Raw genomic sequence first — 27,623 nt, 5'->3', positions numbered from 1 at the left:
TCTGGTATATAATTGTATATGTACAGATGGTATAAGTTATACATCTCCCTGTATATAGTGATATGGACCATGCTGGTATAACCTGGGAATGTTCTATATGTAATTATATGTACAGCTGGTATAAGGTTATACTTCTTCTACATAGTGATGTCTACCATGCTAGTATAACCTATGTATCTTCTGGTATATAATTGTATATGTACAGAGGATATAAGTTATACATCTCCCTGTATATAGTAATATGGACCATGCTGGTATAACCTGGGTAGCTTCTGGTATATAATTATATATGTACAGCTGGTATGTTATACATTTTCTTCATCTCGTATTATTTAGAAAAACTGTCTTTCTTGGGGTTATAAGGAATATTTGTTTCAATTAAATTCTGAACAGAGCATATCCTTGGCAGGAAAGGATGATGAGTCTCTTGTACACCTCAAGGCCCTGAGAGACCTGTGTTGTATTTTTGAAGGGAACATTTGAGATATTGACATCCCAGGTCAAACAACATTAACCTCTTTATAAGATAATAAATCCTTTCACATATCTGAAAATAGGTCAATACTGACTTCAGCACGTGTTCCGTTATCTTACACTTTTTGATATTCTGCTGCCAAAAACCCTGAATAGATTAGATGATCCTAACAACATATCAGTTTTAAGAACCTTCAAAGATCCTTGGACATTTCAATAAAGCCTCTCATATCTCCGTGAATAATACAGCAAACTAAGCATGTATGAGTTATCTTTTATGTACAGTGTAGCCTAAGTCTTAAAGAGGAATTGTTCCAGAAAGCTGCTTTTGATCTTGAAGTAATGTATGAGGGTGCATCCTGGAGGTGTAGCTTGAAGCTCTTGCACACCAGAACCCATATATGACTGCTACCTCTGCACCCCTAAGGCCTCATGTCCACGGGCAAAATAAGAATTAAAATCCGCAGCGGATTTTAACTCTTCTCCTGCGCGCGGATCCGCACCCCATAGGGATGCATTGACCACCCGCGGGTAGATAAATACCCGCAGATCGTCAATAAAAGTGATTTTAAAAAAAATGGAGCATGAAAAAATCTGGACCATGCTCCATTTTCATGTGGGTCTCCCGCGGGGACGGCTCCCGCGGGCTTCTATTGAAGCCTATGGAAGCCGTCCGGATCCGCGGGAGAACTAAAATAGGAATTTAAAAGCATTTACTCACCCGCAGCGGGCCGGGAAGGTCTTCTCTTCTCTTACGGCCGCATCTCCCTTGCTTCGCTCGGCGGATGTGCCCGGCGCATGCGCGTGGCACGTCGACGACGTGCCGGCGACGTGCTGCCGGCGTGACGAATTCATCCGCCGGCCGAAGAAAGAAGATCCGGCCGCGACGCAGAGAAGAAACGGAGCGGATGGGAGGTGAGTTTATTCTCATTTATTCTTATTTTCAGTGCTCATGTCCGCGGGGCAGGAGGGACCCGCTACGGATTCTACATGTAGAATCCGTAGCGGGCCCGATTTTCCCTGTGGACATGAGGCCTAAAGCTACACTATGGGTGCATTCATAGTTAGGAGTTGCCTTCTGAACTAATCAAAACTGATAAAAAAGCATAATAGACCTGTGCACCCTACAGTCCCCAATGTTAACCAGCCAATCCTCACCGGATGTAGAATCAACGGACATTCCAAAATTTTCAGCCAATACAATTGCCACCGCACCCTTGGCCACCCGCACCCACCATATACATATGCCTAGTACTCCTCCGCACCACGCTGATACACAAAGACAAATGCATTCTTAGTTAGCCCCATATACATATGCTTAGTACTCCTCCGCACCATGCCGATACGGAAAGAAAAATGCTTCCTTAGTTGGCACAATATACATGTGCACCACGCCGATACAGGAAGACAAATGCATCCTTAGTTGGCACCATATACATATGCTTAGTACTCCTCCGCACAATGCCAATACAGGAAGACAAATGCATCCTTAGTTGGCACCATATACATATACTTAGTACTCCTCCGCACAATGCCAATACAGGAAGACAACTGCATCTTTAGTTGGCACCATATACATATGCTTAGCACTCCTCCACACCACGCCGATATGGGAAGACAACTGCATCCTTAGCTGGCACCATATACATATGCTTAGTACTCCTCCGTATCACGCCAATAAAGAAAGACAAGTGCATTCTTAGTTGGCATCATATACATATGCTTAGCACTCCTCCGCACCACGCCGATACGGAAAGACAACTGCATCCTTAGTTGGCACCATATACATATGCTTAGCACTCCTCCGCAGCACGCCGATACGGGAAGACAACTGCATCCTTAGTTGGTACCATATACATATGCTTAGCACTGCTCTGCACCACGCCGACATGGGAAGACAACTGCATCCTTAGTTGGCACCATATACATATGCTTAGCACTCCTCCGCACCACGCCGATACGGAAAGACAACTGCATCCTTAGTTAGCACCATATACATATGCTTAACACTCCTCCGCACCATGCCGACATGGGAAGACCTGGCTGACCAAATTCAACTGCTACATATGTTGTTGCTGCTTCTGTGAATCTTTTGGCCCATGCACTATATTGTTATCATAGTCTTATCCTATCTGGGTTGCAGCATAAACAATGCAATGAGGAAGAATCATCTTGATGGCCTCTGTTTGTCAGCAATAAAGCACACCGATTGATTATTAGCTAAGACAGGCTGAACTCTGGCAAGCTTTGATGCTTGCACTGTTTAATGTCCTTAATTATCCGATATCATCTGAGACACCTAATAAAGAACAAATATTTAATGAGAACAGCTTCATTATCAGTAGGCATGGCAGAGAAAAACAGAAAAGAGATAATTGTTTAATGAAATACGATGAGAACAGGAGGTCATTAAATTGTGAGACCAAAGATCCTTCTGTGTTGGATTAAGTATTTCAAGATACTAAAGATGTGTTGAAACACCAAAATCTGTGGACTGTGACTGCAGAATGGAATAAAATTGTAAGATAAATATCGGAAAACATTAAGTTATGTTGCATAAGCCATCAGATTAATTTGTACCTTTCTGTGCACTTGTAAGATAGTGGAACCTCCTTGGACCGTTCAGTTCCTTATTGTAAATATGTTGCTTTTAAACTTGGCTGCTAACTTTTTTCATTGCAAGAAAGAACTTCACTTGGGCCAGTTGTTTCCCTGTGTTACACTTGACCATATAGTGTGACGGTATTGCATAGTAATGTATGAGTGCAGGGGTAGTGTAAGGGCCCTTTTAAACTGGCATATATCCTGTTCATGTATTTCTTGAACAGCACAAGGCCACATTATAGCAAATTAGGGAATTCACATGAGCACTTCTTCACGTGGATCACGAGCTACATGTCCTACGGAATGCAATATCTACTGCCCCCAACACTCAAATAGCGTATGGAATTGTGGGCTGATCTCACAAATCCCCATCTGAATGGGCCCTGAAGAGCACTGCGTGAACTGTGGGACAGACTAATTGAGTCTGGATTTCCATAAAAGTGATTGAGTGTCATAAAGTGTAGGCTGGGAGAGGTACAGTTTCTACAGACCACCAAATAGGTGTTAGAATATTTATGGGGCCAAACAATGCTCCTCTGGGAAATTTAATATGCAAATGTGAGATGATACAATGACTCTGCAGCGCTACCTATTGGAAGGAAACTTCCCTATAAATCAATGCTGGACCTTCTAACAAGTAAGCCATTTTATGAAAAAATAAATAAATTTTCCAAAGAAGCACTGCTTGGCTTTTTAAATCTCCTCATGCCTAGTTGGCGGTCTGCATTAAAAGAAGAACTGTATGACTCCCGACCCTCTCAGAGGCCTCTCACCCAGCTAGTCAGATACCTATTATACACTGATGAGGGGCAAAAGTCCAGATGTCTGTACCTACTTATCTTTTCCATCTGGAGATGAAAAGTTCAGTTTGGCCGTTTTTTTGCAAAAAGTTTGGTTCGGTCCGAATTAGTTTGAATCAAACAAGAAGTTCACTAGAATCCCTAAAACTGGTGTATAACACTGTGAAAGAGTCATAAAAGCCCTGTATAACACTCTAGGACTAGAGTTGAGGGAATCAAACCAGTAGAACCCTGTTTGGGGTAAAATTTTGCTGAAAGCTTAGATTTACTCAACACTACTTGGAATGTCCCAGTGCTGTCTAGTGGCAAAGTAAGCTGAGAGATGAGGTCCAATAACACTTTTGAAAGATGCCCTCCTCATGGGGGGAAGGGACTTGTTATTTGTATAGCGCCAACTTAGTCCGCAGCACTTTTAAGTATTTTTTTATTTATTACCCCCCACCAAGCTGTGAACTCCTTTTACCAACCTCAGAAAGATGGAAGGCTGAGTCAACCTTGAGCCGGATACATGCGGGGTTTGAATTCGCAACATTCAGGTCATGAGCGAGAGCTTAGGACTGCATTCTGCTACCTTAGCACTCTGCACCACACAAGGCTCTTACTTTGTGCCAGCACTTCATGAAAGAAAAGTTTGGAAGAAAGTTGAGGCCACATGGCAGGTGCATTAACTGATCACTATTTAACAATCTTGTTGTCCAACAGAAGTATCTGAATTTAGTTAAGAACTAAAATAAAATATATTCACTTTTAATGACACAAAACTAGTAATTATGTCCTTCTCTACAGAAACTATGTTTATTACTGGTATCTCATGCTACCATGATACATAAGGTTTATTTGCTCTTGAAATGTCCCAGCAGCAATTTTTATTATGAAATGATGATAATCTCCCAGAGAATTCAATAGAAAATACATGTTTATGATAATGATTCGAGGCTTCACACCCTCTTGTGACTTGAAATGATAAGACGATTTTACATTCAACAATGTTTTTCATCAGCTTTTGTACGGTGACATTTTAATCTTGCCTATCTTCTATTTTTCTTGGCACACCAGGACCCTCGGCTTTATTGAAGCAATTATGGTTGTTCTGAATTACATTATGCTTGACTTCCTGTGTATGTGTTCTTATTTAACACTTCACATTTAAAGCAAAGTTGTTTTACCTTGTACAGCGGCATTAAAGAGAAACTCCAGTAAAAACTGAAGAATTCCAATGTATTACTCATTAAGTAGCCAGAATATGTTTGAGCAGCTCCAGCACACGCATGCAGACCCCCTAACAATTGCTGGCAGTGAATATTGATAATATATCAGTAAAAGAGGAAATGGTAACAAGGTAATTATATTGCTGCTGTTTGCTATTTTAGGGTGCATTCACACACAACTGATTTGCCAAAATCTGCAGGAAATCTGTACCAATTGGTGTGGATTTTATTCACTGCCAAAAAATGAGCGCACCCTAAATAGTTCTATATTGATGGCATGTTGGAGCAATATATCAGAGGACCTTTCAACATCAATACGGAATACATTTTCCTATAACTTATGGTGGAGAACATCTTCCAACTCACAGTTGGGCAGAAGCACAATGACCATTCAAGCATTAGGCAGAGTCCAGGGGTTCATGGGCTTCATGATTCCTAATCAGCTGCCTTCCAGAGGCGTAACTTGAAGCTCCCGGGCTCTGATGCAAAACTTGTAACAGGGCCCCCAACTATAATGCTTTACTCATAGTACTGGGTTCCCTATATGGAGAAGAAAGACCTTATGGGCCCCCTAAGGCTCCTGGGCCCGGGTGCAACCGCATCCCCTGCATCCTCTATAGTTACGCCCCTGGCTGCAACACTCCTTAAAGAGAAGCCCGAATTAGCTTGAACCAAACTTTCACCAAAACTAGAGATGAGCGAATATACTCGTTTTGAGTAATTACTCGATCGAGCACCGCGATTTTTGAGTACTTCCGTACTCGGGTGAAAAGATTCGGGGGGCGTCGGGGGGCGCGGGGAGGCGTGGCAGAGCGGGGGGTAGCAGCGGGGAACAGGGGGAGCCCTCTCTCTCTCCCTCTCCCCCCACTCCCCGCTGCAACCCCCCACTCACCCACGGCGCCCCCCGAATCTTTTCACCCAAGTACGGAAGTTCTCGAAAATCGCGGCACTCGGTTGAAAAAGGGGCGTGGCCGAGTAGGTTCGCTCATCTCTAACCAAAACCCCTAACACTGGTGTATAACAGTGTCTAAGAGTCATAAAAGCCCTATATTACACTCTCCGAGTGTTACACAGTGCTTTTATGTCTCTTAGACACTGTTATACACCAGTGTTCAAGACTAGTGTTGCACAAATTGAAGCAGTAGAACCCTGTTTGGGGTAAAACTTTGCTAAAAAACTTGGTTTGGGTTCGTGCTGAAATGAACTTTGAGCAAAGTTCTATTGGGTTCTACTGGTTCAGTTTACTCAACACTACTACTGGCATACTGTATTCTGGAGAGTTTACAGAGAATTTGTACCACTGACCCTACAGAGCTTACGATCTAATGTCCCTACATTGAGTATACACACTACGGCCAATTTTCTATTTGACGGTAGGAGGATTAAAACCAAGGATGATATGAAAATAGGAGGGCTTCCAGGCAGGAATCATCCCATTTCCCCTCTTAATGGACAATGTTTCCAGTACCATCAAGTGATGTAGAGCACTGTGGGAAATGTACAGGCTCTATACATGAGTAAAATAATACAAAATCCTTGTGCTAATAATTAAATCTTGCATATGAACTGTCTAGGAGATTGCATTTCCTTCAATGATATATCAGCTTGTTGCTTCACTAGTAATGAGTGTGCCAGGTTAGCGTATCAAGGTGGTAATGTTCATATTTGTGAAAATGCTAAGGAAAAAACTTCCTCTTCAACTATTCTGAAACTACAACTCGTTGCATGTGGAACATATCCAGAGAGCTACAGGTTGAAAATGACTGCTATACAATATACTTCCAATGGGCGATAATGCGGGAGGAGAGTGCATTGCAGAAGGACCTTGCCGCGCTTCATCACCTCTCTGTGACCTCCCCAGGGTGTGACAGCAGCTTCTGCCTCTGTTGTAACTCTCCCATGCATTGTCACATTGACTACTAGCCCTGACTTTTTATGTTCTTTTAGATCTAAAATGTGAGCCTCACATTACAAGCTGCCCAAACATCTTTCCTTCATTTCCTTTTAATTTAGGTGAATCAGTGTTACCCGGCAGAGCAGGATATTGAAAGAAAAAAAAAGATCATTAAAAAGAGCGTTTGCTTAAAAAAAAAAAAGTCACCGGAATAAATTTTGTGGTAGATAAATGGTGAGAAAGTAAAATATATAAATTTCTGTTCCTTTTTAAAAGGCGATTTTCAGACACCCTACACAGAAGATGACAGACAATGCATTGACCAAACGTGTTCACCTTAAATCAATCAGTGTAGGCTCCATAATACAGATGTCTCAGGTTGATCTTTATTGTCTTGTCACATTGTGACAGCTTTCTGTTGGAAAGGAGAAAAGGAGTTGGTAAGCCCTTGGGGCTTGGACTAGGAAGCTCATCTTGATCTCCTTGATGGTATCCTTCCTGGAGACACTGATCTGCCATGAAGTGCGTCACCCATAGATGTTGACCATCAAAGTGTTCTCTGCCTTGGTAAGTTCCTCTCTGCTTTGGTAAGTTCTGACTTATTAGAAGGGTCCTTAAAGGGGTTGTCTGGTTAGAATTTAACTTGAAAATTAGAGCCAAAAGTGTTAAAACAATAAAACAAAAGGTACTTAACTTTCCTCAACCCCTACAAACCAGAACCTAACCCCCGGGATTCATCAGATCTCTGTTGACAGCAGGAGTCTGGTGACTGCTGCCTGCCAGTCAGAGGCCACAGAGTCCCCGCCTTTTCTCATGGCATCAGCACTGACATCTAGGGCGCCATGATGTCATACTTTCCAAATGGTGACACTGTGACCACTGATTGTCAGACAGCGGTCACCTAACTTCTGCTGTTGAGAGAAGCCAGAGGAATCGCAGGACTGCAGCACTGGATCACTGGGGCTGAGGACAAGTGAATACTCTTTGTTTTATTCCTGTTGGGCTCTGATTTAAAAAAGTTAAATTCTAACTGGAAAACACTTTTAACAATAAGCTGATGACAAGCTGTCCTTCTGCTGGGACCCCAACAATCAGCTGATATATATGCAGGCAGTAACTGGTCAATTATTCTGTAGTGCCTCCACAGGGCAAATTAAGCATTACACAGTGTCCATTCAAATGAATGGATTGTCTGCATGAAATAGCACAGGAAACGTATTTTACCCCATAGAGTGATAGACACTCTCTCTAGCTATTCTGTCCTCTGGTCAAAAGATGAAGGTCTTAAACAGGTTACAACCTTCTAGTAACACAAAATTACATAATAGGATATATGAAAAATGAGTTTTCTAAGCTGATCCATTATTTTAAATGGAGTATTTCACGCTAATAAACCTTACAGGTATTTTTTCTTAATGGTAAAATCCATCATTTCAAAAATTTACTCCCAATAGACAACTGGGGTTCCAAATGTAATATCTTTGATGTGAATTCCAGATTGTGAACCTCATTTTGTATATAGCACAAAGAGAACCTTGTTCACGCTATAATTCATAATTTATATGCACTTTATTAAAAGGAATCCAACGATGGTTCCCAATGTTTTTGTTGGGAATCGTTATTTTCATCCTCTGAAGTTCATCTTTGTTTTCAGTTTTTGTTTTATTTTCCAATCAGCATTGAAGTGAAATAAATTGTCCAAACAGAGTAGCGTCTTTTCATCAAGTAAACCCCCCAGTAACTAGCATGGGTCATTTGTGATGAAAAAGAGACACTTGCCGGTTTGCTTTTTATGTAAGTAGCTCCATAGCCAACCAAGTCACAGTAAGCCCCTTTTCTGTCCCACCTTCAGGTTGACAAGGATAAGAGCATGTTTACCTACACCACCCTATGACAACCCCAAGCACAGAGACCCTTGACATCGGAAAAAGGGGGTTCTGAACACTGACTAGAGACTGTGCTGTTTTTGTAAAGGGGGCTCTGAACACTGACTAGAGACTGTGCTGTTTTTGGAAAGGGGGCTCTGAACACTGACTAGAGACTGTGCTGTTTTTGTAAAGGGGGCTCTGAACACTGACTAGAGACTGTGCTGTTTTTGTAAAGGGGGCTCTGAACATTGACTAGAGACTGTGCTGTTTTTGTAAAGGGGGCTCTGAACACGGACTAGAGACTGTGCTGTTTTTGAAAAGGGGGCTCTGAACACTGACGAGAGACTGTGCTATTTTTGTAAAGGGGGCTCTGAACACTGACTAGAGACTGTGCTGTTTTTGTCTTCTTTAATCAACAACTCAAGTTGTACCCCCAAAGCACAAACCTTTCTCTGCTATACCCATAGGACATTTATCTATTACTAGTGTTGTGCAAAGTTGATCAGTAGATTCTATTTTGAGTAGACCTTTTACAAAATCTCGGTTCAGCACGAACCTGAACCGATCTTTTAGCAAAGTATCTACCCAAAAAAGAGTTCTACTGGGCCAGTTTGCACACTAGGCCTGAACACTGATGTATAACACTGTCTAAGAGCAATAAAAGCCCTGTATAACACACTCCGTATTCTGTAGGGCTTTTATGGCTTTTGAACAGTGTTTTAAACCATTTGTAGGGGCTTTGGTGAGCTTGTGGTTTGGTTCCCACTAATTCGGGCTGAACCAAACATTTTGCAAAACGTCATCAAAGCGGCTGAACCAAGCTTTTCAAAAGTTTGCTCATCACTATTTATTATTTCCATATGTCCTAATAAAGCACATACATAAGGGTTGTCCAGGATGGACAACCACTTTAACATTAGCTTTGCCCAGAGACAGATAAGCTTATTTATACATATCAGACATGCCGTACTTTCACCCCTTTTCCTGCCAATGGGGATTACTCTTATTATTGTGGCATTAAAACATAATTGGTCATGTTTAATAATTTTCAATTAAACATTTTTGCTCTGTTCTTATGATTGTCCTTTCTGCTACAGACTAGTTGGATGCATCATCATATTGAGGGTCCAGCTTAACCTTCCAATAGCTGTTGGTGACTACTGCACTTCAAGCATCAAATAGGAACATTTTCCATGTTTCGGGAGAAAGGACTTAACATTTATCTATTGGTCCTTATAGGTATGAGAAAGAGAAAGATCTGCTGAGGAGGAGCTGTCATTAATCATCCAAGTATAATGAGTGTCAGGAGCTCAAGGTGAAAAGTGTAACTTTACATAGTGAGGTGGGAAGACACAAGTGCATGTCACTGTGCCATGTTTGTATATCCAGCACTAGGATTAGAGCACAAGGGAAGGACAGCTTATTTTTCAGTCACGTGTTGCCAGTGATTTATTTTCATACTGCAGGGAGCTTTTACATTTTTTATCCTTTGCAAACATGATTGGTACATTGAAGCGCCACATTTGGTGCATTTAAAGAATTATATACCATTAAAGTTGCGGACTTTCCTCCAATATCTGAAATTGTATTTAATGATTTCCAAAATTCTTGAGATTTTGGTTACAGACTTTCTTGATGTGAAATTATTTTGCATAGATACATTTACCTATACTGAGTAATCATATGTATATATATATATATATTGATTAAAACATCACCAGTTGGGGCCCCCTTTCAACTTGAAATGTTTAAATTGCAGTCAAGATGAAAGCATTCAAGATGGTGGAGATATTGTACAGTATACTCCATACACAGATAGGTTTGATTCATGGTACAACCCGCTTGGTCATATTCGCAAGGAGATGTGAACTGGCCACATGTACATTGCTAGATCTGTGGAAGTGGAGGCAAGAACATGGACATGCCAAGGGCAGGGAGATATAGGCAAGTATACAAAGTAGAGACCCTTCTGTATGGAAGACCAACTTTGAAAGCTCCCAAGACTAGATTATGCAAACATTTTGTACCTGATGAAGATCCCTGCTGGCTCGAAACGCGTCATATGTACTATATCATTTTCCCTGACGGTTCAATAAATTCTGTTTGCTCAATCTCCTGGTGTCAGCAGCACTTACAGTTGGTCTTCCATCAGCAGCACACAGAGTGTTTCTCTACTTGCCCATGTTTTACAAAGCAGGTTGAAGTGATTGTGACTACACATCATGGCTTGCAGCTGGTAAGACAACTAGCGGGTATCACCCTATATATCAGGCATTGATCAGGGTTGTGCCCAGGCAATCACAACCTCTTCAGTTGAGAGGAACAAAATCTTCTTGCATTTCTTATTATTTATCAGACTACTACAATCTGCACCGTTGCCTTCTCTGTGTTTTCTCTTTGTTGGGGTCCTTATATTGATCATAGTGTAGGGAAATGGGAACAATATCTCTTGCTGACGGTTTCCACTTTGCACCCATTTATTTCAAATGAAACAAAAGTGTCCCTCCATTGAAATCCAATTCAGTGGATTGCTATTTTTGCATTAATATAGGTCACCCTGGGGTTGGCTGATATCACAGCTATGGCCTTGGAGCTGTCACCAGATCCTGCTGAAATCAACTCTATGGGTGATAGTCATCAATTGTCTGTGGAAAGCTTAATAGAGAGTCCTCTATTAACATATAATTTTGTGATTATCCAGTAGCATGAATAATCACACTGTACAGGGTGATATCATCTACAGTGCACCCCCTCCGCCCCCGCCCAATACTGACCCCACCTGACACAGTATTTAAACAATGATTATGTTAATTACTTGGAAAGATAAAAGAGAAGGTGCTGTAATTTTATACACTGACTCCCTGAAAAGCTTCTGCTATATTTTGTCACTGACAACAATGCAAACTCCTGTAAGGATCTGACTCGGGAGGGGGGATGAACTGCGAGCTCCTAGTACTGAATGGGACAGAGAGCAAGTTCTTTTCTTCTCTAACTACTAAAACTTGCTCAGCATAAGCTTCTTGTGGAAAGAAAGGTCATAGGAAGGGCTGCAAGAGATTCACTATTCTTAAATCAGTATGAAACTTAAAACTCAACTAATGAAGGAGAATGCCCAACGAAAACTATAAAGTGAGTGTGCGCGCTTCCCTTCCACAAGACGCAGTTCCTTCTCGTGTTAGTTAGAGAAGGTAGCTCATATTATCTAGTGACATAATGGGGTCCTGCAACTTAAAAGACACATTTTCTAATACCCTTTAAATGGGGATGTTATCTTCTTTGTATAAATATAGCATTCTGGGAAATTTAAAGAAAATGGTTATCCAGAAAAGATTCCTTTTCCATGACATCAGTTCAATATCCGACCAGACTTTAACTAGACGGAAGAGCAGGCACTTAAAGTCCTCCCAATGGGCTCTTGCTCCCTGATTCCTCAGAATGAGGCTATTCCATTAGATTATAATCAAACATGCAGGTATGTGTGATATATAGGCCCAATATCCATGGGCGGATTTGATTTGCAGAAGCCCTGTGGGAGATCCTCAAGTCAAGCCATCCATAGAGAAGCATGGGCGTCCGCTAATGAATTAAAGCATGCAAATTTGCTTTGCAGACCCATTGGTCTGGAAAAAAATTGCAACATGCTCCATTTCTGTGCATTTCCTGCATGGACGGCTTCCATTAAAGTCAAGGGAAGCCGTCCAATCCGCAGACCACCCACAGCTGCCACTGCGGGCTGTGGATCCCGTGGGAAAGCAGAACATCCACAGTACAGATAATGCAGAAGTGGAGAGGTCCATGTGGAAGCCATCATCTCCCCGCAAAGGTACGCAGGGTCCTCGGACGCTGTGGGCTCCCGCACACTGAATCCAACCTGCCCGTGGACATGAGGCTATAGTCCTTTCAGCTTTGCCAAATGCCTGTGTAGTGGGGTACCGCTAACTTTATGAGAGGGACTCCGAGTCTAATTGTTATTTTATTGTTATGCTAATAAAAAAGGTATCCTTTCTTTAAGATATGATGTGTGAGACAGAGTGTGAAGGGTCCTCTCATGAGAACGGTGAGAGAAAATATATGGAGGGACTCGTGGGTCTAGTGCGGAAATTGAGGAGACCAAAGAAGTGAGCAAGTATTCTGGTCTCACCCAAGGAGGTTGCGTGTAATAGCTCTACCACACTTTCTGCTGATGCTGGTGAGGAACATTTTGTTCTTAATTAGGGACCTCTCACATGGGATGGAATTGTCCGTAGGATGTAGCACAGATGCAGATATACCGCTGTGGAATTTAATCTTGCAGTTTTGAAGCTGTGCGGATTTTAACAGGTGTGGAATTCCAGCCCCATCGGGATAATATTGTGATGCAGAAATGTCCGCACAGAGTAATTCCATCCTTGTGAAACGTCCATTAACAATGGTTTGCAAACAATGATATCAGAGTCATGTGGTCCAGACCCATCCTCTCTCAACTGTATGTACCTCATGTCAGCAACTCCTACAACCAGCAGTGCATTATCATGGCGCCATTGGATCTCATTCCTCATGCTGTTCTCTTTATATCTTCCCCTCGGCCTATCCCATACCGTGCTTCAGCTGTAACCTTCCACCTTACTTTTCGTTACATTTTTTTGCAATAACTTTCAGGCATTTTATCCCATTTTCTATATTCATCTTCATAGCTAGTTGCACTTGGAAACAGAATTTTTGTTTCATACTTATAAGTTACTCAACTTTTTATATAGTTTTAGCTGTGAAATGTTAGTTTTTTTGTTAAGAGCTGCTGGTGATGTCCCACCGTAAGATGTTTTATCAGTATATTTTATGGGACAGATATGCACTTTCTAGTAACACAGGCTAAAAGAGATGTATTTCGATGAAAATGTCATTGGAGACCGGTACAAGCTGCATATTTTCTGACCAGTGAGGGCGGAGCTATTAAACAAAGTAGGAATTTAGGCATTTACCCGATTTTAAGTTAAAACACATGAAGCTCACAAACAATGTATATGTTTGGAAGTGTTTAGAAATGTGTGTTAACGTCGTATAAACAGTGTAAAAGCTTTCTTAGCAGATTGGAAATAAGAAAAGAGAATCGAGTTTATTTTGTTTTCCTCCTGCGAAAAATCTGATGCACGAAAAGTGCACATCAAACCGCACAATCTCACAGCTCTTTTTATCATTGACAGTTTATCTAGACGAATAGAGAAGAGGGATAACATTACCATGTAAATGAAACGGTCCTGATCTGTCTCGGTAACATAATCAAATTCAACTTCCACTACAGCTGAAGAATGTTAACGTATAAACTGTTTCCTATATGACTTGCATGGTGTTACTGTCGTATCGTCTCTCCTTCCTTCGCTCATCCACCCTGCCGTAGCATACATAGAAAAGAGGGGCCCAATGGCAGAGATCAAAGTAATACCCCTTCTACATGGGACAAGTATCTCACGATTCTCATTTGTCCAATCGGTTCAGCAATAAGTCAACGAGCCGGTGCTGATTTTTATGCCGGCTGGAATTCAACGACGAAGGAGAATCGTTCAGTCCTTGGCCCGCATTTAATCTGAATGATCATCATCCAGCTTTACTTGTTTGAATGATATTCTGAACTATAGTCGTTCAGTGTAAGCGCAGCATAAATCCTCTGTTATGTTACTTGGTTGTCGCCGCATAAAGATCTGGTAGTATTTTTCCCACTCTATCCCTTTTGAATGACCCTTGGGACAATTTTCGATCCTCTTGTTTGCTAACAATGAAGTTCTTCTGGAGAGGGGAGTACTGCGCCTCTCTCTGTCACCCAATAGGAAAAGGAACAGGACTAATTAGTCCAGCCTCCTGTGTCCAAGTACCATGGAGCAGCCACATGGTCTGCCTTTCTGGTATGTACCTTCTTGCCACCCTGATAAGTTTCAGGGGTACAAACCTCTAAAAAGGGTTGACTCAGAGTTTAAGAAATGTAAAGTAACTGTAAGAATTTTTTTATTTCTTGACAATTCCTGCAGTCAGTTTTTGAAACTCATACAACCACTTTACAGTTGTGTAAAGATATAGGCAAACATATTATGATACTTACACCCCATAAGCATAATGGTCTATAAGATTACAATTGCCCATTGCATCACCATATCACCAAATAATACAAAAAAAAGAGTTTAATTCTTATGTTGCTTCCATGACTACATTGTGCTTATGTTGAACCAAATATTCTGACCAGTTCCTACTGTTTTTGGTACTGAAAGCTGCCTATAGAGTGCATGTCCACCTTCCTACAGATTTAATTTGTTAGCTCCTTCCTTCTGTCATACACCTTTTTCATAGGGTATGTTCCTCTGTTGTATACTGTATTCATCATTCTGCTAGTTGTTATTGGAAACAGTCAGCAAGCTTATCAACAGGCACACCCCTATCTGTTTAGCTGAGCTCTGCTAATGCAGCATGGTAGATTTTCCTTTCAGGCTACTGTACTGTGTTTGTGACTGCAATGCCCAGAAGGCAAATCTCCAGATAAAAGTCCTTAGGCCAGCAGGGTTTATTGGAAGATTTCAGCTTTGAGGCAGTTATAACTGTGAATGTGGCTCTGGACTATAATACAGGTTGTAATTCAGGATCATATAGATAATTCAATTCCTGTGTCAGCATACAAGACACTGTACCATTCCTCTGCTTTCTGGACTATTGAATTCATATTTGATGACCAATACTCTCGAAGATCCAATAGTCTGATTATCCATTGGGTGCCAGATTAATCTGTTAATCACTTAGATGCCGTGGTCAGCATCTAAGGGGTTAAACGTCCTGGATCAGAGTTATCACCGATCCTAGCCATTAGTACATGGTACTAGCTATATAATACAGCCGCCATCTACAAGTGATGGTGTGGGCACAGCTTCTGAGCCCATGCCATAACTACACTGTAATAGTATGGTGGCTCATGCTAAGTGCATTCGAGCTGCAACATACTAAGGGGTTAATTAAGCACAAAGAAGCAGATATTGAATTCAGATGTATAACACTAAGTGATATAGATCCAATGAATATGCGGCAAGATACATTGGCCAAATCAATGAATCCATTAAATGGATTGGAAATCATAAATATGCTGACAGTCACAATACATTGTAAATCTCCATGTTGAAATACTGTATCACTCACCTGAAATGTCAATGAGATTCGATTCATTGGCTGAGCTCACCGAAAATAATCCAAAAATAATAGCAATAATAATAATTTGGTCGTCTTGAGCGTTTTCCGACTAGGCAACGGTATTAACTAAATAAGTTAAGCCTTTAACACACCATAGTTCATTATTAATTGTATGGTCATTTATGATTTTAATATTCTTTTTTTTTGTTTTTCATGTAATACAGATGATTCATTTAAAGTTTTAAGACACTAATTTTTTTTTTCCTTCACAGCAAATTTTACCTGATTCCGAAGTAACGTCACAAGACGACAGTCTAAGAAAGGTAGGAAATAGCCTTCATTCTTTACTGTAACTAAATGCGCCATGGATTCAAGCCACTGTTTAATGAGCAATCCTCTTATTTTATCACTGACTTGTATTGTTCTGCACGGTCTGTATCTATGTGTGTACATATACTCTACGTATGCATACAGGTTCCAGAAGTTTCAAATTAGTTGCCAAACCCATCTCTTGATCTTGACTGATTCCCTAAGCGAAGTGTCCTTGGTGCTTTATAGAATGATAGATCTTCTTCACACATTGTTCCAGGTGTGTTCTATTTCCTGTGCAATTACACAGTGTTTCACGCATCTCCTAGCATATTGCACAAGCATTTGCGCATCCCCATTGACTTCTATAAGAAGAAAATAGAACATGCTGCGTTTTAGTTTTTTTTTTTACATGACCGAAATGCACAGGAAAAATATGCCCATGTGAATGAACCCATCGAAATAAATTGGTTCCTTTCATTGCATATACGTGACAAAACCGCCTGTGTGAAGGGTTTTTTTAACTCTTTTAATCTATAAAATAATCCTAGGGCCAAAGTCCCCAACCTTTACAACCTGCGAGCCACATCCAACTTCGAGAGATGGTCGAGTGCTGCATTCAACTCAAAAATGGGCAGAGAGAAAATTTTGAGCTAGGGCTACATGGCAACTTTGACCACAAAACAATTGTGCGGCCAAAGATGACATTATGGCCTTCCTATACTGTATCTTAATGAAACGTAAATACAGTTGTGTTGTGACTCGCAAGTGCCGCAACCAGCCAATCTTAAGAAATGCAAACTTTATGGATTTCCTGTGATCGTCGGGTTATGACAACTTGCAACATGACTGCATTCACCTACATTAGAACGAGATGTAGCAGGGTGATAGTGCAGTTTTTTGCCATGTACCTAAAGTCATCATAGCCCTAGCCTAAGTGTGAAGAAACAAGATATTGTGAAATTTGTAATCGTTAACAATAAATAACGTTAACAAATTAGTGTGAAATTTGATACCTAGTATTATGCCATCTAAATTGGCACTGTTTGGTGGTTAGGATGCCTGCAATAATGTCAAATACCTATACATGGCATCTTAATGCAGAACTCCCATGGCGAGCCACACTGCAAGTGGTAACAGCCATTGGTTGAGGCCACTACCTAAGGGTATGCCACTTGCTTGATCAGCGGTGGTTGGAACCTTCATATATTTTCTAGACACTGCGGTGCTGCTCTCAAGCAGATGGTATGTTTTATGGAAGCTCAGTCCCATTCAAATGGATAAGGCTAACCTGTAATACCAAACTGGACAAGAGTGACTGCAACCTTCATTCTTCTGATGGTTAAGAATCTAATAATTGGACACCTACCAATCATACAAGGTTTAAATATGAATTAGTGGGTACAATTTCACCTGCAGGGAGGGTTCAAAGAAGGGAAGTGCACACTAATTTCTAGGCTGTCCAGGGGCGTAACTATAGAAGATGCAGGGGATGCAGTTGCACCCGGGCCCAGGACCCTTAGGGGGCCCATAAGGCCTCTCTTCTCCATATAGGGAGCCCAGTACTATGAATAAAGCATTATAGTTGGGGGCCCTGTTACAGATTTTGCATAGGGGCCCAGGAGCTTCAAGTTACGCCTCTGAGGCTGTCCATCAGCACAAATATACCCCGTAACTTATGATTATAAAGTACATCTAAGGAAGATCAATGTATAAAGATCTGCTCTTGTGATACGTTAAAAAAAACTCAAATCAAGTTCCCAGGGAAAGAAAATGAGCATAAGGTTACTTTTTGTCTTTTATTAACCTCCCCAAATTTTTAATTTAAGGCAAGTCACCAATATCTAGTAATATTGGCTATGTACAACCTTATTACCCTCTGTAGACTTTACAGAAAGCTCAAACTGTCTTAATCAACATCTCTAAGGCTGCGATTTACATGAATGTAAATGTTTTAGAAATGACATCACTTGGCAGTCGTGCGGTGCTGGTGAGGAGGGACTGTACCGTACTTAAAATATATGCGCTTTCCAATAGTAAATCTGAGGCATTAAATGACTACAGATTGATGTCTCCCGATGTGTGTCTGATTGTGTTTATTTCCTAATGTAAAGTTATATAAACTATTGTAATGAATGTTATTTTTTTATTAGGAGCTGTAGCTTGAGACTTTGCATTGACGACATTTTTTTTGGTTTTCCTTTTATATGAATATGAAACACATCTGAACTGTAATTGTAGATGAATTGTGGAGACTTTTTGGCTTTGACTATAACAATATAACTGCAAAGAATTTGGATACAAAGAAGAAACCTATATTAATACGCAAGAAACAAAAAAAAAAACGTTTTGTGACCAAGTAGTGACCTTCTCGAAAGACCAATGTCTATAGGGATGACCTTTTTACCTTCGGAACCGCCATAACTCACTCCATGCTTTCTGTGACTCAGTGGGATCTTTTTGTCTTTTGAGACGCATCAACAAGGTGGCAGTACGACAGATCTTCATTACCATACAACTCAATTATTTAGGAGCTTCCAAAGCTGTGGAGTCTTTCAGCCATTCAATTGCTCTTACATTTGTAGATATTCAGAGAAATCTACCTTCATTGTTTCAACCACCTAAAGTCATAAAAGACCACATACAACTGATATTTATTCTATATTCGGCATATACTTTTGACAGTTTATATTATTTCACTGCATCTTATTTTTGAAGTATACACCCAATATGTTATTTTAAATGCCAAATGGAAAATAGGCAGATTTTGGTGCAGAATTTTCTGCGTATCTAGGTATGTTTTGCAGAAATATTCCACCCCTTAGGATTACCTTTCACATGGGCAGAATACTTCTGCTGAGACACAGCAGGTGTAACTGCTAACTGTGGATTTTGATGCAGAATTACAGGCTGATTTAAGCTATTTTCATTCCGCATCGAAATCCGCCGAATGTGGAAAATACTGCCTGTGTGAAAGGTCCCTTTAGAAGTCTTGAAGGTTCAAGTCTTGAGTGAAAATATGTCTTGCACTGAAACACGTTTGGTAATGGTTGCTTGGCTTTATGAGGTCATAAATTCATTTAGGGATGGGCTGGACATTTTAATAGTTGGGGGTCAATGAGGTCATAGCAGTAAGGTAAAGAGTTCAAGTACGTGGAGGGAACAGTTGTCTTGCATCAGTTTTATAGAAGAGGATGTGTGATATCCAGAGCTGGTCCTCACGCAGTAATACAAATTATATCATTATAATGAATACTAAATAGAAAATTAACAAAACAGTTCTGAGGAGCAGATACTTAATTTTAGTTTTTATTACCAACATTTGTTTTTGTTGTTTTAGCAGTTTTAGGACTTTGTATGAGTTGTGTCACTCCCGTTATTGCACTTAGATTGAGTGCTGTTATTTGTAGTTCTTACAAGTTGCACAGATACTTCTATCGAGAGATTTATTTAAAGGGTTATTTCAATCTCAGGCAATTATGGCTGAGTAGAGATGAGCGAGTACACTCGCTAAGGCACATTACTCGAGCGAGTAGTGCCTTAGCCGAGCATCTCCCCGCTCGTCTCTAAAGATTCAGGGACCGGCGCGGGTGAGCTCTCCCCTCCGTTCCTCCCCGCTCTCCCCCGCCGCTTGCTGGCCCCCGAATCTTTAGATACGAGTGGGGAGATACTCGGCTAAGGCACTACTCGCTCAAGTAATGTGCCTTAGCGAGTATACTCGCTCATCTCTATGGCTGAGATAAGAATACCGATCTGCCAAAGGTAACTGGGATTATGGAAACAGTCAAGTTGGCTGTGCTACACTGTTTTCATAACTCCCATAGAAGTGAATGGCATTCAAGCTAAATCCCCAGTTTTATTGTGCAGAATCCGTAAGTAGTAGCATGATATTTCTCTGTGATACGGACAAAATTCTACACAGATTTTTTTTTCTGCTGCAAGTAAATGGGCTTACAAAAATCTAATTGACATGAATTGGATGTAGATTATTAGCAGGCTTGATGATGCGGGATATCCGTTCAGATGTATGCTTCTAAAAATCCTCATCAAATCTTGAACATGTGAATGGGGCCTAACAGGCAGGAGCCACAGTAATAGAGTTGTAGTTCCAAATGGTAACACCACCTCTATGCCCTGTTTATAGCATTTCTTGTAGTGCTTCATGCAAATGCCTATCTGCATTATGGACTGCAATATTAGGCCTCATGTCCACGGGGAAAATCAGATCCGCTGCAGATTCTCCATGTAGAATCTGCAGCGGGTCCCTCCTGCCCCGCGGACATGAGCGCCGAAAATAGGAATTTAAAAGAATTTACCTATCCGGCGCGGGCGACGAAGATCAGCTGTTCCTCACGGCCGGATCTTCATTTTCGACCGGCGGATGAATTCCTGACGCCGGCGGCACGTCGCCGGCACGTCGTCAACGTGCCGCGCGCATGCGCCGGGCACATCCGCCGAGCCGAAGCAAGGGAGATGCGGCGGTGAGGAAGAGAAGAGCTTCGCGGTCCGCTGCGGGTGAGTAAATGCTTTAAATTCCTATTTTAGGTCTCCCGCGGATCCGGACGGCTTCCATAGGCTTCAATAGAAGCCCGCGGGAGCCGTCCCCGCGGGAGACCCGCATGAAAATGGAGCATGGTCCAGATTTTTTCATGCTCCATTTTTTTTTAAATCACTTTTATTGACGATCCGCAGGTATTTATGTACCCGCGGGTGGTCAATGCATCCCTATGGGGTGCGGATCCGCGCGCGGGAGATCCGCTGCGGATCCTAAATCCTATTTTCCCCGTGGACATGAGCCCTAAGACATATGAGGCTCTATATGAAACAATGTAGTCATAGAAGCAATGAAATAGTAATAAGGAGATTTTGGTTCAATTGGATGCAGTGTTATGTTTGTCCTACACTGTTGTAGTTCCCTCCTTCACATCACATAGTGCTATGCACAGCACTATAAACCATGCAGATTTTTTCCTACTTTTGCTCTTCGTTCCCTCTCACAGCTATCATGTGTTGAAGGCATAGCAGCTAACTTTGCTTACCTCCCACCCAGCAGCTGCAGTCCCCATCTTCCTTGCCTATCTCCTGCAGCAGGTGCTGCCTTCCATTCTCCCTCTCTCCCAAAGAGAGAGCCTTCCCGCTTGGTCCACCTCTTAAAGAGCTAGTGTACACTCAGCTTTTCCATCTTTAGCCAATCCTGACAGTTCCTGCCCTATTTAAGGCCTCCTCTTTATCATGCAAAGACATAAGCTGTTCTGTCTGTTCTACTTGTTTTGATTTGTGCTTGTCTCAACAGACTTTTCCTGAGTTCGTCCACTCTTGACCTTGTCTTGTTTCTTGACCACATTTACTGCCCTGACCCTCGGGCTGTTTCTCGGTTACATAACAATTCCGCCTGTCCTGACCTCAGCTCTTTTAACTTTGTCTCTGTTTACACCCTTTGCTGCCTTAATATGGTAAACTTGAACAAGTTGCATCAGCTGCCTCCTTACTGAGACTTTTTTTTCCCACAGAAAAAAACAGATCCTTATTGGTGGGGCTAAACAGTAAAAGCTGGGGACCCCCATCGGGAGCCCTCAAATCTAGCCCTAAACCAAATCAGTTTAGAGGCACAACGGATTCACATCAATTCCTTGACAATAGCATGCAGCTTCTCAGAAAAAGAGAGAAAAGCTGCAGCTGCATATCCCTCCTCCCCGCTTCTCCTTATGTACTAGTAATTATTAGAAAATTTTAGTACCAGTGTTACACACATCACACACACAGCACTGCTACATACATTGTTCATTCCATACAACAGGGATCAGAAGCAGCACAGCAGTGGAGTTGAAGGACCTATGGTAACGTCACCGTCATGCTCCGCCCCTGATCACATGACTGTGACGCTCATTCCAAGTGAATAACTTACATGTTCTGCCCCTGATCACATGACTGGGACATAATCAAAGGTCGTGCATCCTTGTGCAGATTATGGGCGGACTACAAACCCCCTGTGACCTCAGTTGCTATGGAATACTAATGAACACCTAGCTGGACAGCAGCCGTGTGCGTACAGGACCTGTGAGGATGTCACCATAATGTGATCAGGTGCGAAACATGTAACTCCCTCATCATGTGATCATGTAAGTCACTCACAAACACACTCACTCACGTACGGACAGACAGGTCATCGTTAGTAGTTTGATTCACTCTGTTGCTGCAGATGGATATTTTGATACCAGATGATGTTTCTAAACATGTACATGTAGGCAGGAAGCTATTAATTACATGATACAGGAAAATACCCCTTTACTCTCATAAGATTCATTACAAAAATGTGTATTGACATGTAGTACCCATCATGTTAAATGGGGGAATGGCATGATGTATACACACATATTTGAAGCCTATAGCCAAAGCAATGCAGAATGTAGCATTGTAGCTCCATGTTATATGTGTGCTCTTAATACAAATACTTATTGCAGATGTCCTTTTCTGTAAATCTGTTAATTTAGGCTTCCCTCGCACAGGCGTTTGCACTAAAAGCAGCATTTTTCAGCAGCACTGGCATGCGTTCTACCAGTGTTTTGTCTGCGTTTTAAGCACAGCTGATAACACAGCCAAGGAAGCTGGAAAAAGAATACAAATACTCACCTAGTAGGCGCCGTCCATCTATGCCTGCAAAGCATCTCTTGTTGGTAACGGGGTTTCAAAACCACACCTCCAGCAAGAGATTGCTCTTATTGGCTGAGCCGTGAGCCATTCATTCATTCATTCATTTAATGGCTGTGATTGGTGCATCCAGCGCTGGCTGTGATTGGCGCTGGATTAGCCAATCAGAGCAATCTCTTGCTGGAGGCGGGGTCTTCAAACCCTATTACTAGCAAAAGATCCTCTGACAAGTATCTGGAGCCTGGGAAAGCAGCGCCAGGGACCCGGACAGTGCCAGCTAGGTGAGTATAACTTTTTTTTTTGGTAATGCAGCTAGCGCTGCATTGATCACTGCCCAAAATGCAGCACCAAGTTGTGCTGCATTTTCAGCAGTGTTGCTAACGCTGCCCATACATTTCAATTGGCGACGCAAGGCTGAAAATGGCCAAAGATTGGATATCATTGCTGTCAAAGCGCAGCGTTTTGACACTGCGTTGTGTCGCTCGTGTGAACAGCCCTATTGAAATTAATGGGAGCGTTGTACAGAGTTTAGCGCAACGCTAAAAAGGCAGCACTAAACACTGTAAAAAAAAAAACATCTGTGTGAGGGAGGCCTCAGTCTACATTATGGACCACTTGAAAGATATTCTTATAAAAATGCACACATTCTTTTATGAAAACAGGTACAATTCACCAATTGACGTTATTCGTTTCAAGTAACAATTAGTCACCAACTAAATTACTGTTCAGACAGTCATAGCAATAGTGACTGCATTACTGGTTAATAAAGTGCTATCACATATTGATAAAGACAATATAAAAGCATGTATTTCTAAAAACGATATAAAAATAATATAAATTAAATACATTTTATATTAGGTGCTTTTTGGGGGGGAAATGCTATACAATCCTTTTTTCTTTCGTTGTATTTTTTGACTTGCAGCAAGCGTGCAATATTATATCCACCGCACATACTGATGCAAACACTGGTGTCTTTCACATTTCCTTTAAAAACCAGTTTGAATAAATGTTTTTGATTCCAAGCTGGAGTCAAATAATGGCACTATAGTCATCCGAAGTCTTTTAAATTGTGCTGGCTTTGGTGTCACTGGTCCTTGGAGAGTTCTCTCTTCAGTAGACCCTCTATTTAGTCTCTGTTTACTTAGAAGGAATAGCCTAGGGGCTACTGGAGGAAAAACATCTGTGTGAGATAATCTATAGAGTTATCTATCTATCTATCACTCTTGTCGGCCCAGTCTCTCTTGAGAGCCAGCTGAGAGACTTGTAATGAAAAGCCATTGCTGAAGAGGCTTTAGGGACAAATAAAGAAACATGTTAAGAGCTAGCTGAAATGGATAGAGGACATTATTAAAGCTGAATAGCCTTCTTATCAAAATCCAATAGGATAGACATTGGCCAACAGCTTTACAATTATTTTTCAACATACCAGAAACAGAATTTATCCCTCAACAACAAATAGATGTAATCAAGTTGGTTAAATCTTCAAAGATACAAAGAAAAGGGGGAAGAATAAAGATTGGGCTTTAAATGTCTAGTATTCCTGGACAGGAATCCACTTAGTGGGTATTAAGGGGTTAAAAAAAAAGCAGTTAAACTTCTGAATGCAATAATAAACAGTTAGATATTGTCTACTTGTAAATTCACTTCTTATACCAGTGTGTGTTTCTTCTATTGTTTCATGTTTCATACATTTTTGTTACAGTATTTACGAAAATAGATGTCAAAATGTATATTTGTTTATTTTTATGTCTTCAGCCTTCTGCATTGTTACTATTTAGTAGTTTAAAGTATTGGTAACTTAAGATATAAAAACGTTATGCAAACCGTTTTTCTTTTTCGTTCGTTGCGTTTTTTCTGAATTTAGTTATTTATTATTTTTTTGTCCTTTTTGACTTATTTCCATATTAACATTTCCTGGCTGATCTCATCAATTGGTAATCTTTCTCCCAGATACATGTAAGGGTAAAAAATGTAATTTTAATGCTGTGCCTGCATGGCTATATCAGCATGAGATAATAGTGTTGTGTTACTTTCAAATATGCATTACTAAAACTATTAATCTCCTGTCATTTAAAATGAGATATGTAATACTTAAGGTCAAAGCAGACATCTGATAGCTCACTATTACATTGTTTGCAAGGAGATGATTGATTGATAATTATGATAATTTGCAAAATGATTATTTGTGTATGATATCCAAGGAGTGTCCCTGCAGGCTGTGCACAATTTCCTATTTATATATGGGCCATCAAAAAATGGCCTCTGGTAACACTGGACGTGGACAGGTCTTTAAGAATGGGTCCCTGTGGGAGTTACAAGACTTATGAGTTATGAGCTGGATGAGACACAGCTCAGACTTCAGTAAGGAGTCAGGAAGTTAGTTAGAGAAGAGCAGGGTAGTTTCTGTTAACTGTCTATTCTAGGGCAATTATGGGGACCACACAGTCAGAGGCTAAGAAGGGTGTCATCCATTTAAGCAAAGACGGATTTAAAAAAAAACCAAAAAAACAACATTTAAATGTTTCACGATTATGTGAATTTCATATAAAACATTTTAATTTTCCATTCTAAGTTTAACATTTTTTCTATTTTTTTCACCTTGCCAGACCAGGATCTTACCATACACTAATGAGGGCCAATTACCCTGAAACAGCTGTAGGTACTCAGGTTAGGCTCATATCCCTAGTCATAAAGGTTGAATATTGACTCGTAGAGTAGCTATCATTCCAATAGGCGGTGCTGTAAATTTGGGGATTATTTCATTATTCATTTGCAAGTCTAAATTTATATAAATTCTAACACAAGTGAAATTATGTTCAAAAACACAAAAGAAAAAAATTCTCAGTTTGAGAAATAATTGCATGCTTGAACTGCACTATAAATGGAACACTAATATAAAATTTTATTTTATTCTAGTTATTTTACCAAAGTGCATTTGATGTTAGATTTTTTTTAACACTCCCCTACATGTTATAAAGAAATGGGAAAGTGGAAAATGACACAAGGAATTAGATCAAATTTTGAACTTTCTTGGATTTTGCTGCATTGTTATTGGGCGTAATATTTTATGGACCATCCACAGTCCAGAGGTGTGACGTAAAGTTCCTGAGCATCAATGCAATCTGAAACAGGATGCCTCAGTTACAATATGTTGTACCATTTATAAGATTGGTTCTTCTTAGGTGGTAGAGGGAGATCGTTGGGTCCTGTCAGACATAGAAGAATCGGGCGTATAGCTGCATCCACTTCTATGCAAATGTATTACCTAAACAACTTGCTTCTATTTCGTGGCAGGTCTTGTGCTGCTTTTGCAACCAGTACAATTTTTTTTATTGCTTTCCACTGTACTAAACACAGCCATAGATGTTCCCAACTTGGCATAGCCTTTATGAGCATCTATGTGGGTGGGTGCTATACGTGTGGGTAGGCAAAAATGGCAGTCACAGGGATCAATCTTACAGTGTTGATACATTAGGAAAATCCTATCTTGGAGGTCATGGCATATTGTGCGCAGAACTACAAGTGATGCATTGTGTGTGATTGCAAACTGTGGTGCACTTTAGGTTTTTTTTTTTTAAGGTTTAGGTTTTTTAATACTTAATTACTGGCAATTTTTCTTTTTGTAACCAGAATAAATGTGTACATTTTACTCTTTTTAAGCTTAATATGGCAGTTCCAATTTAATGGGTATACATACAAAATAAAAGGATGAATGCTCTTCTCACATAAGTAATGCATGCCTGCATATTTTATGGCTGATTTAAAGAAAATTAAAGCCATGTTTAAAAATAGCAAATAGTTTTCCCTCTAAAGGCTGTTAAACAAAGGCAGCTTTAAAGTGAAACATTATGACAAAAATACCTCTAGACTTCTTATACGTCTTCAAGTGGCTATCTTAACATTAAAAAGGGTTTCGAAAGTTTGGTAGGTTGATGTTTGCAATCCCTTTTTTTTTAATTTTGTGAATAGAAAATGACCTTGTGCCAATAAGTCTGCCACCAATTACAGACAGAAGGGTGGGGAATGCTGGGTATTTAGCTAAGAAGTCATTTTTACAACATGTCTATTTTTGTAGAAGACCACTCATAATAGCAGTCCATTAATTCAGTGAATGAACATATCGTAGAGTCGGCTCCCTCTTGAGAACAATAATACCGGGGTCAGCTTATGCTACCATGGTAACTAAGTAGTATTAAGAAGTTTGCATCCATGATTTTGATAAAACAAGACAAAATAAAAAAATCTGGAATGAAACTAAAAAGGTGTTAATCTGCATAAATACTGTTGTTTATTGGAAGATGCTGCTGTTATTAGTTTTTGTAATATCTAACTTCTTTCTTTTTTTTTAAATTTACACTCAAGGATTCAAAACTTCGTAATGAATTAAAAAAAAAATTCTAAGTTAATTGCCAGAGGGGGGCGGACTCATTGGGCGGGAGCTCATGGGGCAGGACACGGAATAGTGTTGAATGTTTATTTCTTTTTATATACTTGGAAAAGAAAGTGAATCATTCGTTGTGACAGAAGAGGTTATCAAACCTAGTAGAGTTAAGCATGTATACAAGAAATGTCATTGGGTTATGGTAAACCGTTCAATAGGCAATGTCTTATAGCCAAACTTTGAATGTAATTTTTTATATAAAAGTTCAATAAAATCTTTTTGAACATAAATTTATAA

The 27,623-nt window shown here is 40.5% G+C and overlaps 1 protein-coding gene across 4 annotated transcripts in view; it reads left to right on the top strand.

The window, feature by feature from the left end:
• The window catches only part of PRDM16 (PR/SET domain 16), a 495,474-nt gene that overhangs the window by 226,495 nt on the left and 241,356 nt on the right, over positions 1-27,623 (top strand). For all 4 annotated transcript variants that reach the window (XM_066607384.1, XM_066607383.1, XM_066607382.1 and 1 more), the window contains exon 3: positions 16,261-16,311. In XM_066607384.1, the coding sequence (XP_066463481.1) occupies positions 16,261-16,311 (51 nt within the window). The remainder of the gene's footprint in view (positions 1-16,260; positions 16,312-27,623) is intronic.

The sequence above is a fragment of the Eleutherodactylus coqui genome, chromosome 6 (assembly GCF_035609145.1).
Source record: "Eleutherodactylus coqui strain aEleCoq1 chromosome 6, aEleCoq1.hap1, whole genome shotgun sequence".
Classification (NCBI taxonomy): Eukaryota; Metazoa; Chordata; class Amphibia; order Anura; family Eleutherodactylidae; genus Eleutherodactylus; species Eleutherodactylus coqui.
Note: the sequence above shows the minus strand (reverse complement) of the source record. Positions and strands in the feature narration are given on the sequence as shown.